Source organism: Heliangelus exortis, chromosome 3, assembly GCF_036169615.1.
Source record: "Heliangelus exortis chromosome 3, bHelExo1.hap1, whole genome shotgun sequence".
Taxonomy (NCBI): domain Eukaryota; kingdom Metazoa; phylum Chordata; class Aves; order Apodiformes; family Trochilidae; genus Heliangelus; species Heliangelus exortis.
In genome coordinates this window covers 114,568,208-114,581,272 of record NC_092424.1, presented here as the reverse complement: position 1 = coordinate 114,581,272, position 13,065 = coordinate 114,568,208, and the positions used below count along the sequence as shown (strand labels likewise).

Genomic DNA, 13,065 nt, shown 5'->3' with positions numbered 1-13,065 from the left:
GCAGGGGGGGCACTGGGGGGGCTTTAGGGTCCCTCCCCCCCAGCCCAGGCCGGGTGCCATGCAGTAGCTCCATCTCACACACACTCAGGCTGAGCCCCTTGGTGGAGATTCTGGGTGTGTGGGGGTCTCCCCAGGACCCCTCCCTTGTTCTCCCCGGGCTCTCAGTGGTTTCCATGGTTCTTTGGGTGGATTTCAGCCCTCTGGGTGCAGGGGGTGTTTGGGGCAGGGCTGGAGCTCTCCTGGGATGGGATGTGGCTCCTCCTTGGGGCTCATCCTGCTCCTCCCACCCGCCCTGCCCGGATTTCCCTGGGATCCTCAGCACCGCCTGGAGCTGCTCCGGTGGGTCCGGGGTCCATCGGGCTGGGCTGAATCGGGCTGGGGGGGGTGGATGAGGTTTTTCAGGGCACCTTCTCCGGCTCCTCTGCAGATGGAGCTCAGGGCTCTCTCTCCTCCATCCCAGAGGTGTTTGGGGGCAGCCGGGGCTGTGCCCGTGCCGGCAGGGCCAGGGCAAAGGTTTTGCGCCTGGACTCGGGTGATCTCTAAGGATCTTTTCCCAACCTCAGACATTTCGGGATTCTTCCCTCCTCCCGGTGTCTGGCACCGAGTCGGGGCAGAGGTGTGTGGAGGGGGGGGAGGTTTGGGGCTGGGGGAGAGGGTTTGGGCAATTCCCTTCTCCTCCTCCTCCCCACCCTGGGGCTCCTGGAGGTGGCACTGGGGATGGACGAGCTGGGAGCTCCTGACTTCTGCTGGGGTCTGGGGACATCGGGATGGGGTGGCCACCCCCCTCCCCCCCCCCTGCATCCTGCATCCCCCCGGGGAGGTGGGGGTGGGCAGGGATGCTGCTGGGGGGGGGGGCTTTGCCATGGTGGGGACTTATTTGGCACGGGGGGACTGCTCCAGGGGGGAGATGTGGGACATGGGGTGATGACCCCACGTTTGTAGAGAACTGGAGGTGTCCCCAGAGCCTGCATGGACCCCTGGGTGAGGGATGGGGCTGAGGAACCTCTGGAGCAGTGCCCAACAACTGAGGTGAGTGTGGGCAGGAGCTGGGGGGCTGCAGACACCCCACAGATAATGGGATGGGTGTTGGGACAGCCCTAGGGGTGGAGGATGGGGGACCCTCAACTGGTGAAGGATGGGGGACACCCATGGGTGAAGGCTTGGGGACCTCATGGGTGGGGATTGGGAGACACCCATGGGTGGAGGAATGGGGACCTCATGGGTGGAGGAATGGGGACCCCCATGGGTGGAGGCTGAAGAACCTTCTGGGTGAAGGGTGAACCCAATGGGTGCAGCCAGCAGCAGCAGTAGAGGGATGGGCAGGGGGGGCCCATGGTGTGGAGTCTCACCCCATAGCTCCCATGGAGCTGCAGGGTGAGGCTGGGGGACAAGGGGACATCCCAGCTCCCACCTCCTCCTCCTTCTTTTCCTTTTCCTTTTCCTTTTCCTTTTCCTTTTCCTTTTCCTTTTCCTTTTCCTTTTCCTTTTCCTTTTTCCTTTTCCCCTTTCCCCTTTTCCCTTTTCCTTTTTCCCTTTCCCCTTTCCCCTTTTCCCTTTTCCCTTTTCCCTTTTCTTTTTCCTCCTTCTCCTCCTCCTTCTCTTCCTCTTTCTGCTCCTCCTCTCCTCCTCCTCCTCCTCCTCCTCCTCATCATCATCATCATCGTCATCCTCCTCCTCCTCCTCCTCCTCCCCAGCAGCGGCCGGTGGGGCACTGGACGGTGGCAGAGGTGGGGTCCTGGCTGGCAGCCCGTGGCTGGGCCGGGGACCTGGTGGAAGTGGCCCGGGACCACCAGGTCTCGGGCCGGGTTCTGCTGCGGGTGACAGAGGGGACCCTGCGGCGCATGGGGGTGACCCCAGGGAGCCGGCGCCGGGACCTCCTGCGGGACGTCCTGAGGCTGAGGCTGCGGCAGGAGGTGCGGGACCTGCTGAGCATCGCTGCGGGTGAGCCATCCCCGCACGGCCCGGGGACACGGGGGGGCGGTGCACGCCCGGGCCGGGCGGTGCTCAGCGTCACCTCTGTCCCCAGAGTGAAGATGATGTCCCCGGGGATGTCCCGGGACCCGCCAGAGGGAAGGTGGCACCGGGAGAGGAGGGAGCAGCGGCTGGGACCGAGCCCTGGAGGCAGGAGCGGGGCTGGAGGGAGCCCCGAGGTCACCGTGTGTCCCCCCGAGGTCACCGAGTGTCCCCCTGAGGTCACCGAGTGTCCCCCAGAGCCTCAAGGTCACCGAGTGTCCCCCTGAGGTCACCGAGTGTCCCCCCAAGGTCACCGAGTGTCCCCCAGAGCCCTGAGGTCACCGAGTGTCCCCCCAAGGTCACCGAGTGTCCCCCAGAGCCCTGAGGTCACCGAGTGTCCCCCCGAGGTCACTGAGTGTCCCCCGGAGTCCCGAGGTCACCGAGTGTCCCCCCAAGGTCACCGAGTGTCCCCCTGAGGAGCCCAGACACGGCGGTGCCAGCCAGACAAGGAGAGGTGGCCACCAGGCATGGGGTGCCACCCCTTGGAGGTGGCTGTCCCCGATGCCACCCAACCCGAGTGGCCACCCGTGGGCTCTGGCTGCCTTGGGCAAGCTGGGCTGGGGCACACAGGCCCTGCAGGGCTCCTGTGGCAACCAGGCTGGAAAAAGGGCTGAGCCCCAGGGATGGGCCCAGGAACCTCCCCCCGTGTCCATCCATGGGGCAGAGGCTCTGGGGTGCAGGATGAGCCCCTCAGTGGCTGCTCCAGGCAACCCCAGGCCTGGGTGGGGAGGAGCAGAGCACAGCATGGAGCAGGGTGCTGGGCCTCCAGAAACCCCTTCCTGGGAAGGACACAGGGCTCCCAGAGCTCATCCCACCCCAGCACCACCTCCACACACCTTCAGTCCCCTCCTGGGGCACCCAGCAGATCCTGGCTCTTCCTGGCCCCAACCTGGTGGCCAAGTGGCAAGGAGGGAGCCAAGGACAAGTCAGGAAGGTCCCCAACATCCTGGCTCCAGCAGGAGCAGGGCAGGGATCATCCATGTGCTGGGGCTGCACCCCCAATCCTGGGGTCAGTTCTGGGCCCCTCAGGAGCAGAAGGAGATTGAGGGGCTGGAGAGTGTCCAGAGAAGGGAATGGAGCTGGGGAAGGGGCTGGAGAAGATGGAGAAGGGGCTGGAGAAGTTGTGAGGAGCATCTGAGGGAGCTGTGGGTGCTGATCCTGGAGCAGAGGAGGCTGAGGGGAGACCTTGTGGCTCTCTGCAAGCCCCTGAGAGGAGGTTGGAGCCAGGGGGGGTCGGGCTCTGCTCCCAAGGAACAAGGGATGGGAGAAGAGGAACTTTTGGCACAAGTCAAGTGGTGCCAGGGGAGGTTTAGGTTGGAGCTGGGGAAGAATTTCTCCCTGGAAAGGGTTGTCAGGGCCTGGCCCAGGCTGCCCAGGGCAGGGCTGGAGTCCCCATCATGCCTGGAGGGGTTTCAGAGAAAGCCCTGGGGATGTGGGGATGAGGGACATGGGGTGGGGGTGCTGGGGAAGGGTTGGACTCCTTCACCTTCAAGGTCTTCTCCATCCCAAAGGATTTTCTGGTTCCATTGGGACCCAGGGGGTTTCACTGTGAGCTTCCTGGTGAGGGGGGGATTGGATGAGGGACTTTGGAGAAGAGCCTGGAGGGCTGGGATGAGGGGGAAGGGTTTGCAGCTGCAGGAGGGGAGATGGAGAGGAGATCTTGGGGAGGGAGGAATGTGTAGGTCTCTGCCCCCATGGTGTTAATGAGCACCCTCCCCATCACTGTGTTAATTATTGACAGAGGAGCCTTGGGCAGTTGGCTCTCTGCTCTCCTGAGCTCTGCTCTTGGCACAGAACGGGGCCACTTTCATTTCATTGCTTTGCTCCTCCCTCGTGCTCAGCTGCTGCTGTTTCTCAGAAATCAGAGCTCTTCTTGGAGAGGGTTTCAGCAGCCCCTGGAACCCACAGTGCTGCTCAGGCTCCTCTGGGTTTCCACCACCACAACAAACTCCTTCTCTTTGCCCTGCTCCAAACTTCATCCTCCAGAGCCCTCCCAAGGATGGAGGTGCCAAGGGGCACCACTTTGGCAGAGATCCCAGCAGGAACCAGCCAGGAGCTCAAAGCCCCTCGAGTGGTGCTTGGGGCTCAGAGCTTCTCCCCAGGGCTTTACTTTGGGTTGGAAGGGACCTTCCAGAAGGGATTTGGTGCTGTTTGAGGTGGAATAAAGGAAGGAGGTTCAGAGCTGAAGCTTCATGTCCGTGTGTGTGAGGGAACCCTCCAGAGCCCTGGACACCAGGACCACCCCCTGTCCCCTGTCCCCAAGGTCCCACCTCACCAGAGCATCCCAGAGCTGGCCAGGGGGGCTCTGGGGAGCTGGGAGCTGCTCTGGCCAGGCAGGAGAAGGCAGAGAGAGGGGGCAGGGGCCATCCTGCCCCACAGCCTCATGGAGGGATGGAGAGCAGCCCTGAGGAGAAGGTTGGGAGCTCTGAGGGAAGAGACAGGGACCTGGAGGAGCTGGAGAAGGGGACCCATGGGGACCTCCTGAGATCCAACGAGCCCAAGGGGAGGTTCCTGCACCTGGGTCAGGGCAACCCCCACTATCAGCACAGGCTGGGGGGGAAGGGTGGAGAGAACCCCTTAGAGCCCCTTCCAGTGCCTGAAAGGCTGCAGGAAAGCTGGGGAGGGACCTGGGACAAGGGCCTGGAGGGATGGGACCCTGCGAGGGGGAAGGGTTTGCAGCTGGGAGAGGGGAGATGGAGAGGAGATCTTGGGCAGGGAGGGAGGGAGGGAGGGAGAAATTCTTTAACCTGAGGGTGCTGAGCCCCTGGTTGCCCGAGCTGGCTCCAAAACTGTGCCTGGGGGAGCTGGGAAGAAGCCACCCCAGAGGGTTTGGGATCCTGGTGTGGATTCCCTGAGAGCTGCTGATGCCGGGGGAGGTGCTGGCTCAGCCCCAGCCCTGCCTGCAGCTCCTCAGTTTCACTTTCACCCTCTGGGCAGAGCAAGTCCTGACTTCCAGGAAGGCAGCTGATCTCCTGCCTGCCCTGTCACCAGGAGGGGACCCGGGGACTTCCTAAGAGAGGGGCTGAGCTGGGCTGAGCCCGGGCTGGAGCTGCTGGAGGAGAAGGTAGGACCTTGGTGATGAGCTCTGGGGCTGGGGGTCAGCACAGAGCAGGGATCTGCTTGGTCTCCTGCTTCTTATTCCATGGGTTTCCCCTTTGCTGAGACGGGATGGAGAGCAGCCCCCAGGAGCTGGGCTGGGGGGCAAAGAGCAATCTGACTCTGGAGTAAAAAGGATCCAGAGGGACCCTGCCCAGTGCTCACCCACTGCTGACCCCTCAGCCACCACTCCTCCTGCCACCAGTGTGCAGCCACCAGCAAGGGAGGGGCTGGGGTCACTCTGCTTTCAGAGAGTCACAAACCCCAGAGTGGGTTGGGGGGAAGGGACCTTAAAACCCATCCAGTGCCCCCCTGCCATGGCCAGGGACCCCTCCCCCAGCCCAGGGGGCTCCAAGCCCCATCCAACCTGGGCTGAGACACTGCCAGGGATGGGGCAGCCACAGCTTCCTTGGGCAACCTGGGCAACCAGGGGCTCAGCACCCTCACCCCAAGCAATTTCTCCCTCCCATCTCAGCCCCAGCTCCCCTCTCCCAGCTCCAAACCCTTCCCCCTTGTCCTATCCCACTCCAGCCCAGCCAGGACATCACCTTATTCCAGGCCACCACTAACCCATGTCCCACACCTGAGAATCACAGAATGCTCATGGCTGGAAAGGACCTCTGAGATCACCAAGTCCAACCAAACAATTTCTCCCTCCCTCCCTCCCTCCCTCCCTGCCCAAGATCTCCTCTCCATCTCCCCTCTCCCAGCTGCAAACCCTTCCCCCTCGCAGGGTCCCATCCCTCCAGGCCCTTGTCCCAAGTCCCTCCCCAGCTTTCCTGGAGCCCCTTCAGGCACTGCAATGCTACCCTGAGGTTCCTGGGATGGAGACAGCCAGGTTTTGGGAGGGTCCAGGCTGGGCCAGCCGCCGGGCAGGAGGAATCCCCGGAGCCAGAGTTGCTGGAGAGCCCTCTTCTCAGAGGCCCTGAGCTCTTACACCTTAAAGAAAGTCATGTGAAGTTTTCTTCTTCCAGAGACAGCCATGAGTGTGCAAGAGGACGTTCCAGGGGATGATGAAAAGGCCCTTCTTGCTATGAAGCTCCTGGCAGAAGCATTTGAGGAGGAAGGTCTGGATGCTGACCACTGGCTCCCCAAAGTGTCCCAGATGCTGGGAGTCAAGTCCAGAGAAGCCCTGAAACACCTGGGCTATGAAGACTACCTGAAGCTGGAGTGTGAAGTACGGTACCCCTGGGAAAGCAGGGCACTCCAAAAACTGCTGGCCCTGAGGGACAGAAAAGCATCTTTGGAGGAGCTGCAGGAGCAGCGCTTGGAGATGGCGAAGCAGAGACAGGAAGAGGCCAAGCGAGTCCTGAAGGAGCTGAAAGAAATGCACGGCAGCTGCAGCCACAGCAAGGAAGTCCTCAGGGAGAAAGCAGAGGCTCTGTGGCAAGCCATGGAGATCCCCCCAAAATACTGGGCACCGGCAGAGCAGTCACTGGGGGACGTGCTGGAGAGCATCCAGAAGCAGCTGGAGCAGAAGGAGTCGTCCATAGCCAGGGCTGAGAAGATCTCGGACACGGAGGTGCTGAGCCGGGCCTCGGGGGGCCTGGCCCTGCAGGGCATCTACAGAACCAGCAGCCTCACGGAGGTGCTGGCAAAGAGAGAGCAGCTCATCAGGGTTCCCCAGGGCTTCAAGCTGGCTGGTCCGGAGCAAGGGTCGCTGCTGGAGAGCAAGGAGTTCTCCTCCTCTGCAGCAGAAGCCGCTTTCACCAAGTCCATGGAGCAGCTGGGCTTCAGCATCAGCGTTTCTGCCAACGCTGGCTTCTGGGGCTTCAGGGCTGAGGCCGGTACAGATGCCAGCACGTCCTCGTGGGCAGAAGAGACCCAGCAGTCCTGCTCTGAGAAGAGCTACGTTTGCAGCACCAAGTACCAGTACATCCCCCTGGCCTCCTGCTACTTCCAGAAGCATCAGCTTCACCTCTCGGAGCCGGCCCTGCGGGAGCTGCGGGACCTCGAGCACCTCCTGAGCGTCACTGAGGAAGCAGACAGGCCCGCCATGCTGAGGAGCAGGGGCGGCAGCTTCTTCAGCAGGTTTGGCTCCCACGTCAACCAGGGGCCCCTCCACTTCGGGGGGATATTCTGGTGGAAAGCTTCCGCGGAAGGGTTCCGAGCCGAGCGGCGGGAGGAGATGAAGCGACAGACGTCTGAAGCTCTCAGCTGCTACGTGGGGGGCAGCTACAGCGGCTTCGTCGGCAGCGCAGGGCTGGACGTGGAGCTCTGGAGATCCGGCTCGCAGGCGTCTGCTGAGGGAGGAGAGAGGCGGAGCAGCTCCACGGGGGTTCAGCTCTACGTGACCCACACCGGAGGCCCGGCAGACAGGGATTCTCCTCCCGAGTGGAAAGCGGGGCTCGTGGCTAACAACACCACCTGGTGTGTCATCGACCGTGGCTTCCAGCTGCTCCCGGTGTGGGACATCATCCTCCTCAACCACGGCACTGACTTCAAGTCCGCCCATCAAGTGAGCAGCAGCCTCAGGGCTGCCTACCAAGCGCTGACCGGTCGCTGCGTCGGCGCCGTCTTCGGGGAGGAACTGCTCGGCGCGGTGGAAGAGGCCAGAGCTCTGCTGGAGCAGGTGAAGGCCTGGGAGGTGACGCTGGATAAAAAGCAACTGCTCGCCCTGCTGGAATTCAAGCAGAGCCTGTGCGAGAAAACCAAAAACCAGAGCGTCTGGATCGACGTCTGCCTGTCGGACAAAGGGCTGCAGGAGTTCCTGCTCGGCACCGTCCGGCTTTGCCAGGACTCACCTCCACCAGACCCCGTCTGTATCAAGGCCCTGCTGAGGTCCCTCCTGGACCCTTACATCTATTCCGTCAAGGACTTCCCCGGCTCCTCCTTGCTGATGCAATGGATCTTCCACGCTGAGGACAGCCTTCCCCAAACTCCTGACGTCTCTGAGCTTGGGGAGCTGACCCAGACGCTGCTGCAAATGAAGCAGCACATCCAGGAAGTCACCTACGCGCCAGAAACCTCGGCATCCGCCATTCACGAAGCGAAGATCAAAGCCACCTTGACTGCCAGCCAATCGGTTTACTCCTTACTCCGGAGTCTCCAGGAAAGGGCACAGAAAGGCATAGAACTCTTGGTGCTCCTGGTTACGAGCAGCACGGGGTACCATGTGGAGAGCGGCACTTTCCAGAACCTCCTGGGATACCCAGAAATCAACTTCATGGCGACGGAAATGCAAACGGGACAGGAGGAGTACCAGAACCTGAAGGACCAAGATGTTTACAGAGCCCAGGCCTTCCTGCTGCTGACGGGTCTGACCCTGACATCCCGAGAGAAAGAGCTGTCCCCGGAGCAGAAGAACGAGCGGCTCCTCTTCATGGACCAGCACATGAAAAGCTCCTGGTCCTCGGAGATCAAGACTCTCCTGGAAAAGCACCGCGGGCTCCAAGACTGGGAGATGCTGGAAAGGGACTTGAATTCCTTCATCAGCGGGCACGTGGAGAAGACGCGTGAGGATCTGAAGAGACAAAGCATAATCAAGGACATAGAAGAGACTTTCCGAGCCAGGGAGCCTTCGGGTCAGCCCAAAGCCAAGTCGGGTGCCGGCGACTCCAAAGCCGACGAAGCCGTCGCAAACCAAGAGTTCCTCCGCTTGCTCAAGCGCCTGGGCCTAGAAGGCGCCTACCCGAGGAAAATGGGGACAGAAGCTTTCCACGTCATCTGCAGCACATCTTTAGGTGACGGCCAGCCCAGCGGGGACCACGAGCTGCCCCTTTTCTTCCTGCAGAAGCTTTTGACCGTGGATTACCGGGTGAGGTACCTGACGTGCAAGGGCGAGCGCGACCCGGGACGCGCGCCCGTGCCGACCCCCCCCGAGCGGGAGCGCCGACTCTCGGGTGACTTCGAGGAGCTTTTCAACGACCTGGAGGAGGAAGCCCCCGACTCCGCCGGCGGGGAGAGCCACGTGCACCCCATGGACGTCCAGATGGCCATTTTCCATTGCGCGGATGACTTCATGAGACAGTACGTGGCGACAAAGCTCGCGTTCTGCCAGTTTGCTCTGCCCCTCCTGGTGCCGAACCCCTGCACGTCCCAGATCGAATTTCCCCTCTGGTCCCTCAGCCAGATTAAGAAGAGCTGGAAAGGGGCCGAGATGTCGGCAAAGGGGGCCCAAAGGAAGAGTTACAACAACAAACTCATTTGCCAGGCGGAGACGCCCGTCGTGTCCTTCGCACGCATCGGCAGCTCTCCCAGCTCTTCCAAGTCTCAGATCCTCAACGCCCTCCTGAGCAAACAGAAGCACGACACTTTTTTCCACCGACATTGCAAGAGCAGCACCAAAGACTGCTTGCTGATGAAAGGGCTGGTGGAGATCTCCTGGTACTGTCCCCGGGGCAGCGACGACGACAGCTTTGACCGCTGCGTCGCCTTCTGTAACCTGCGCGGAGACGCCAGGGATCACGAGAAGCAGATGCACTTTTTACGGGAGATCTCGGCGGTCAACGTGGTTTTCCTATCCGAGTCCAGCCAGAGCGACCAGAAAGGGAAGAAAATTTTACAGGACCTGTGGCAGTCGCAGAGGCCTCTGGTTTGTCTTTTCACTGAGAAAGAGAAGGTTGCAGCTGGCAGATCCAGCCAAATCGTAAGGATCGCCGTCAAGAACAGGAACGAAGCGGAATTAACGGCCGAGCTGACAAAAACCATCAGGGATCTCCTGGAAGGCTCCAGCACCGTTTTCAGCCTCGACGCTTGCACGGAGAAGGCTCGCGAGCACGGCTTCTCGGTCGATGAAGACACGGAGGCTTGTGTGACAGCTAAAGAGGAGGCAAAGGCGCTGCTGGAGCTGCTCAAGAGAGAGAAGTTGGCTGAGATCAAGTCCCACCTCCTGCCGCTCCAAGGCAAACTCTGGTACTCGTGGTGCAAAAAGGACAAAGAACTCACTCGGCTGCAGGAAAAGAGGAACAGGAGCATCGAGCACCACCGGAGCCAGATTGAAGCCCAGAAGCTGGCAATAAGAAGACAGCAACGAGAGAAAGCATTCCCCCTCAACCCCCTGATGAGATCCATCCTTGGCTTTCTCCAGTCCCAGCCAGCAGACACCAAGAAATACTTCCTGCAGTGGATGAAGGTCTTCACGGATGACCTGTCCTCCGATCGCCTTGACCAGCTGAAGAGACAGTATCACCAGCTCTGGTCTGAGATCCTGGCAATGAAGAAAAGCGGGGAAAAACACAACCCGAAAGACCCCTTGGTGAGCCAGTTGGATCGGCTCTCGGATGAAATCAACAACTCCTCTATCGGCCTTGAGCACATTTTGAGAGAGGTAGGGCAGATCTATGAAGCCGTGGAATCCATGGACGCCGAGAGCAAACGTTGTGTTGTCAAACTCCCAGAAATTGCAGCTGATCTGATGCTCTCAGGGTACCCCGTGGAGCTGATGGACGGGGACGCTTCTTACGTGCCTCTGCGGTGGGTCGGAGCCATCTTTGACAAATTAATTGAGAAGCTGGGGGACAAACGAGCGTTCGTTCTTTCTGTGCTGGGCATCCAGAGCACGGGGAAGTCGACCCTGCTGAACGCCATGTTTGGGCTGCAGTTTAACGTCAGCGCGGGGAGGTGCACCCGGGGAGCCTTCATGCAGCTGATCAGGCTGGAGGAGAAACTGCAGCGGGCTCTGGGCTTTGACTACGTGCTGGTGGTCGACACGGAGGGACTTCGTGCCATCGAGATGGCCAACAAACAGTCCTTTCACCACGACAACGAGCTGGCCACCTTTGTCATCGGCATCGGCAACGTGACCCTGATCAACATCTTCGGAGAGAACCCTTCCGAAATGCAGGACGTCCTGCAGATTGCTGTGCAGGCTTTTCTGAGGATGAAGCAAGTCAACCTTTCCCCGAGCTGCCTCTTTGTGCACCAGAACGTGGGGGAAATCACTGCCAAGGAGCAGAACATGGAAGGACGAAGACGTCTGCAGCAGAAGCTGGATGAAATGACTGTGGTAGCTGCCCAGCAGGAGTTCTGTGACGTCCGCAGCTTCAGCGAGGTCATCCGCTTTGATATCAACACCCACGTTCACTACTTCGCCCACCTGTGGGAAGGAAACCCCCCGATGGCACCACCCAACCCCACCTACAGCCAGAACGTCCAGGAATTAAAGAGCAAAATCCTCCAAGCTGCCGAGAAGGAGTCGCAGGGCAGCATCTTGAGGCTCTCCGGCTTGAAAGTCCGAATCAGCGACCTCTGGAACGCTTTGCGGAACGAAAACTTCATCTTCAGCTTCAAGAATTCCCTGGAGATCGCCGCATACAATGACCTGGAGGCCGCCTTCAGTCACTGGACCTGGCAGCTGAGGAGTCACATCTTGGACTTGCAAATGAAGCTGAACAATAAAATTCAGAACGGGGAGTTGCAGAAGGTCACCTTGGGTGACCTTGAACAACTGGTGCAGGGGAAAAGCGACGCCATCGACAAAGACGTGGAAAAGTATTTCGGTGAAGACAAGGACCGTGAGATCCTGATCCAGTGGAAAAGCAGCACGGAGCTGAAGCTGAAAGAGCTGAAAGCCTCTCTTCTTTCTGAAACTAAAAAGAAGTGTGAGAATCTCATTGAGCTGAGGAAGAGCCAGTGTAAACTGGATGAAAGGAAGTCAAAATACGAAGACGAGCTCCTGGAAAAGAGCAGGCAGTTGGCTCTGCAGCTGAAAGGCCAGAGCCTGAGTGAAAAAGAGCTGAGAGACAACTTTCTTTCCCTCTGGGCACTCTGGATTGCTGAAGTCTCCTCTACTGCCTCCCCTCTGGAAAAGGTGGATATCGACGTGGAAATAGAAGATGTCCTCCTGGAGCACTTCAAGGAGCCCAACTTCCTCGCACGGATCCGGGAATTTCCCCGTCACAAAGTATTTGCCGTTGACTTGGAGAGACATATTGCTGTGAAAAAACCTAGCTCCTTGGTTGAGAAAGGTTGGAGGAACTTTAAAAAATCAGTGGGCTACGATGACAGCCTCGATGCTGCCGAGGAATCCAAAATCACCAGCATCACAGAGAACGTCATAGCACGTGTGAAGGCAAACATTGACAGGAAGGAGAAGGAGAAAAGGGATTTCAGTAGAAGTTTCGTTCATGAAATACTAAATGAAGTCAAGGTGGGCGTGAGCTCTGTCCCGAGCACTGCAAGATACACTTTTAACAAAGATTACAAGATCGATTTATCTCTGTTCCTGTGCAGCATGGCAGCAGGAAGGTTTAAAGACATGCACGCGGCGTTCGAAAAAGCAAATAATCCAACTGTCTACCTGGAGAGCAAGAGAGAAGATTTCTTTAGATGCTTCCAGATTTCCTGCCAAGGTTGCCCCAGCTCTTGACCAGGAGACCTACAGCAAGGCAGTTCTGAAGACAGCTGAGGCCATGCAAGTTGATGTCCCAGATTTCAAGAGCAACAGCTCCATTCCCTTCTCCATCCCCAGCTCCAGCCCCTCAATCTCTTTCTACTCCTGAGGGGCCCAGAACTGACTCTGGGGGTCAGATTGGGGGTGCAGCCTCACTAAATTCCCAGCCTCTCTCAGCCACTCTCTCAAGTCCCCCAGGAACTTCTGGAGGAGAATCATCACTTTCTGCCCCGGGACATCTCCCCAGGGGCACCCTGAGCTCCCACCAGTCCATTCCTCTCCCTTCAGCCCGGTGCCACCTCCCTTGTTCCCTTCCCTCCTCATCCCTGCTCTGCAGCTCTGTGACCCCGGAGGGTCACGGCTCCACTCGGTCCTTGCAGGAAGCCAGGGAGGGGCTTCCAAGGACGTTCTTCCCAAATCCCAGGCTAAATCTGGTGTCTGTGGTCTCCTGCCCGGGGTCTGCAGCCACCCAGAGCCGCTTACCTCTTGTGCACAGGGATCAGGAGAGGATCACCCTGCTTAGCACCCAGAGCTCCTGGTGATGGACAGAGGCTTCCCCGGGACAGAACCTAAATCCCGACGTGGTCACCACGGTCACACTGCTGCCACCACACCACTGGGAC

General features: G+C 59.6%; 1 protein-coding gene and 1 long non-coding RNA gene across 3 annotated transcripts; both read left to right on the top strand.

Annotated features, from left to right (window-relative positions):
• The first annotated feature begins 247 nt into the window (after positions 1-247).
• LOC139795595 (uncharacterized) lies at positions 248-2,346 on the top strand. Of its 2 annotated transcripts, XR_011725585.1 has the most exons (5): positions 248-339; positions 564-616; positions 943-1,029; positions 2,027-2,171; positions 2,284-2,346. It is a non-coding gene; the product is annotated as an uncharacterized lncRNA (long non-coding RNA). The 2 variants fall into 2 exon arrangements; XR_011725584.1 differs by lacking the exon at positions 248-339 and having other exon boundaries at positions 347-616.
• Positions 2,347-4,732: 2,386 nt separating this feature from the next.
• On the top strand, positions 4,733-12,520 carry LOC139795378 (interferon-induced very large GTPase 1-like). The gene is made up of 2 exons (XM_071742298.1): positions 4,733-5,077; positions 6,084-12,520. The coding sequence occupies exon 2, from the start codon at positions 6,092-6,094 to the stop codon at positions 12,416-12,418; it is 6,327 nt and encodes a 2,108-aa protein (XP_071598399.1). The 5' UTR covers positions 4,733-5,077; positions 6,084-6,091; the 3' UTR covers positions 12,419-12,520.
• Positions 12,521-13,065: the final 545 nt, after the last annotated feature.

Coding starts and splice junctions, on each gene's coding strand:
- LOC139795378 (XM_071742298.1), top strand. CDS start 6,092: ATGAGTGTGCAAGAGGACGTTCCAGGGGATGATGAAAAGGCCCTTCTT.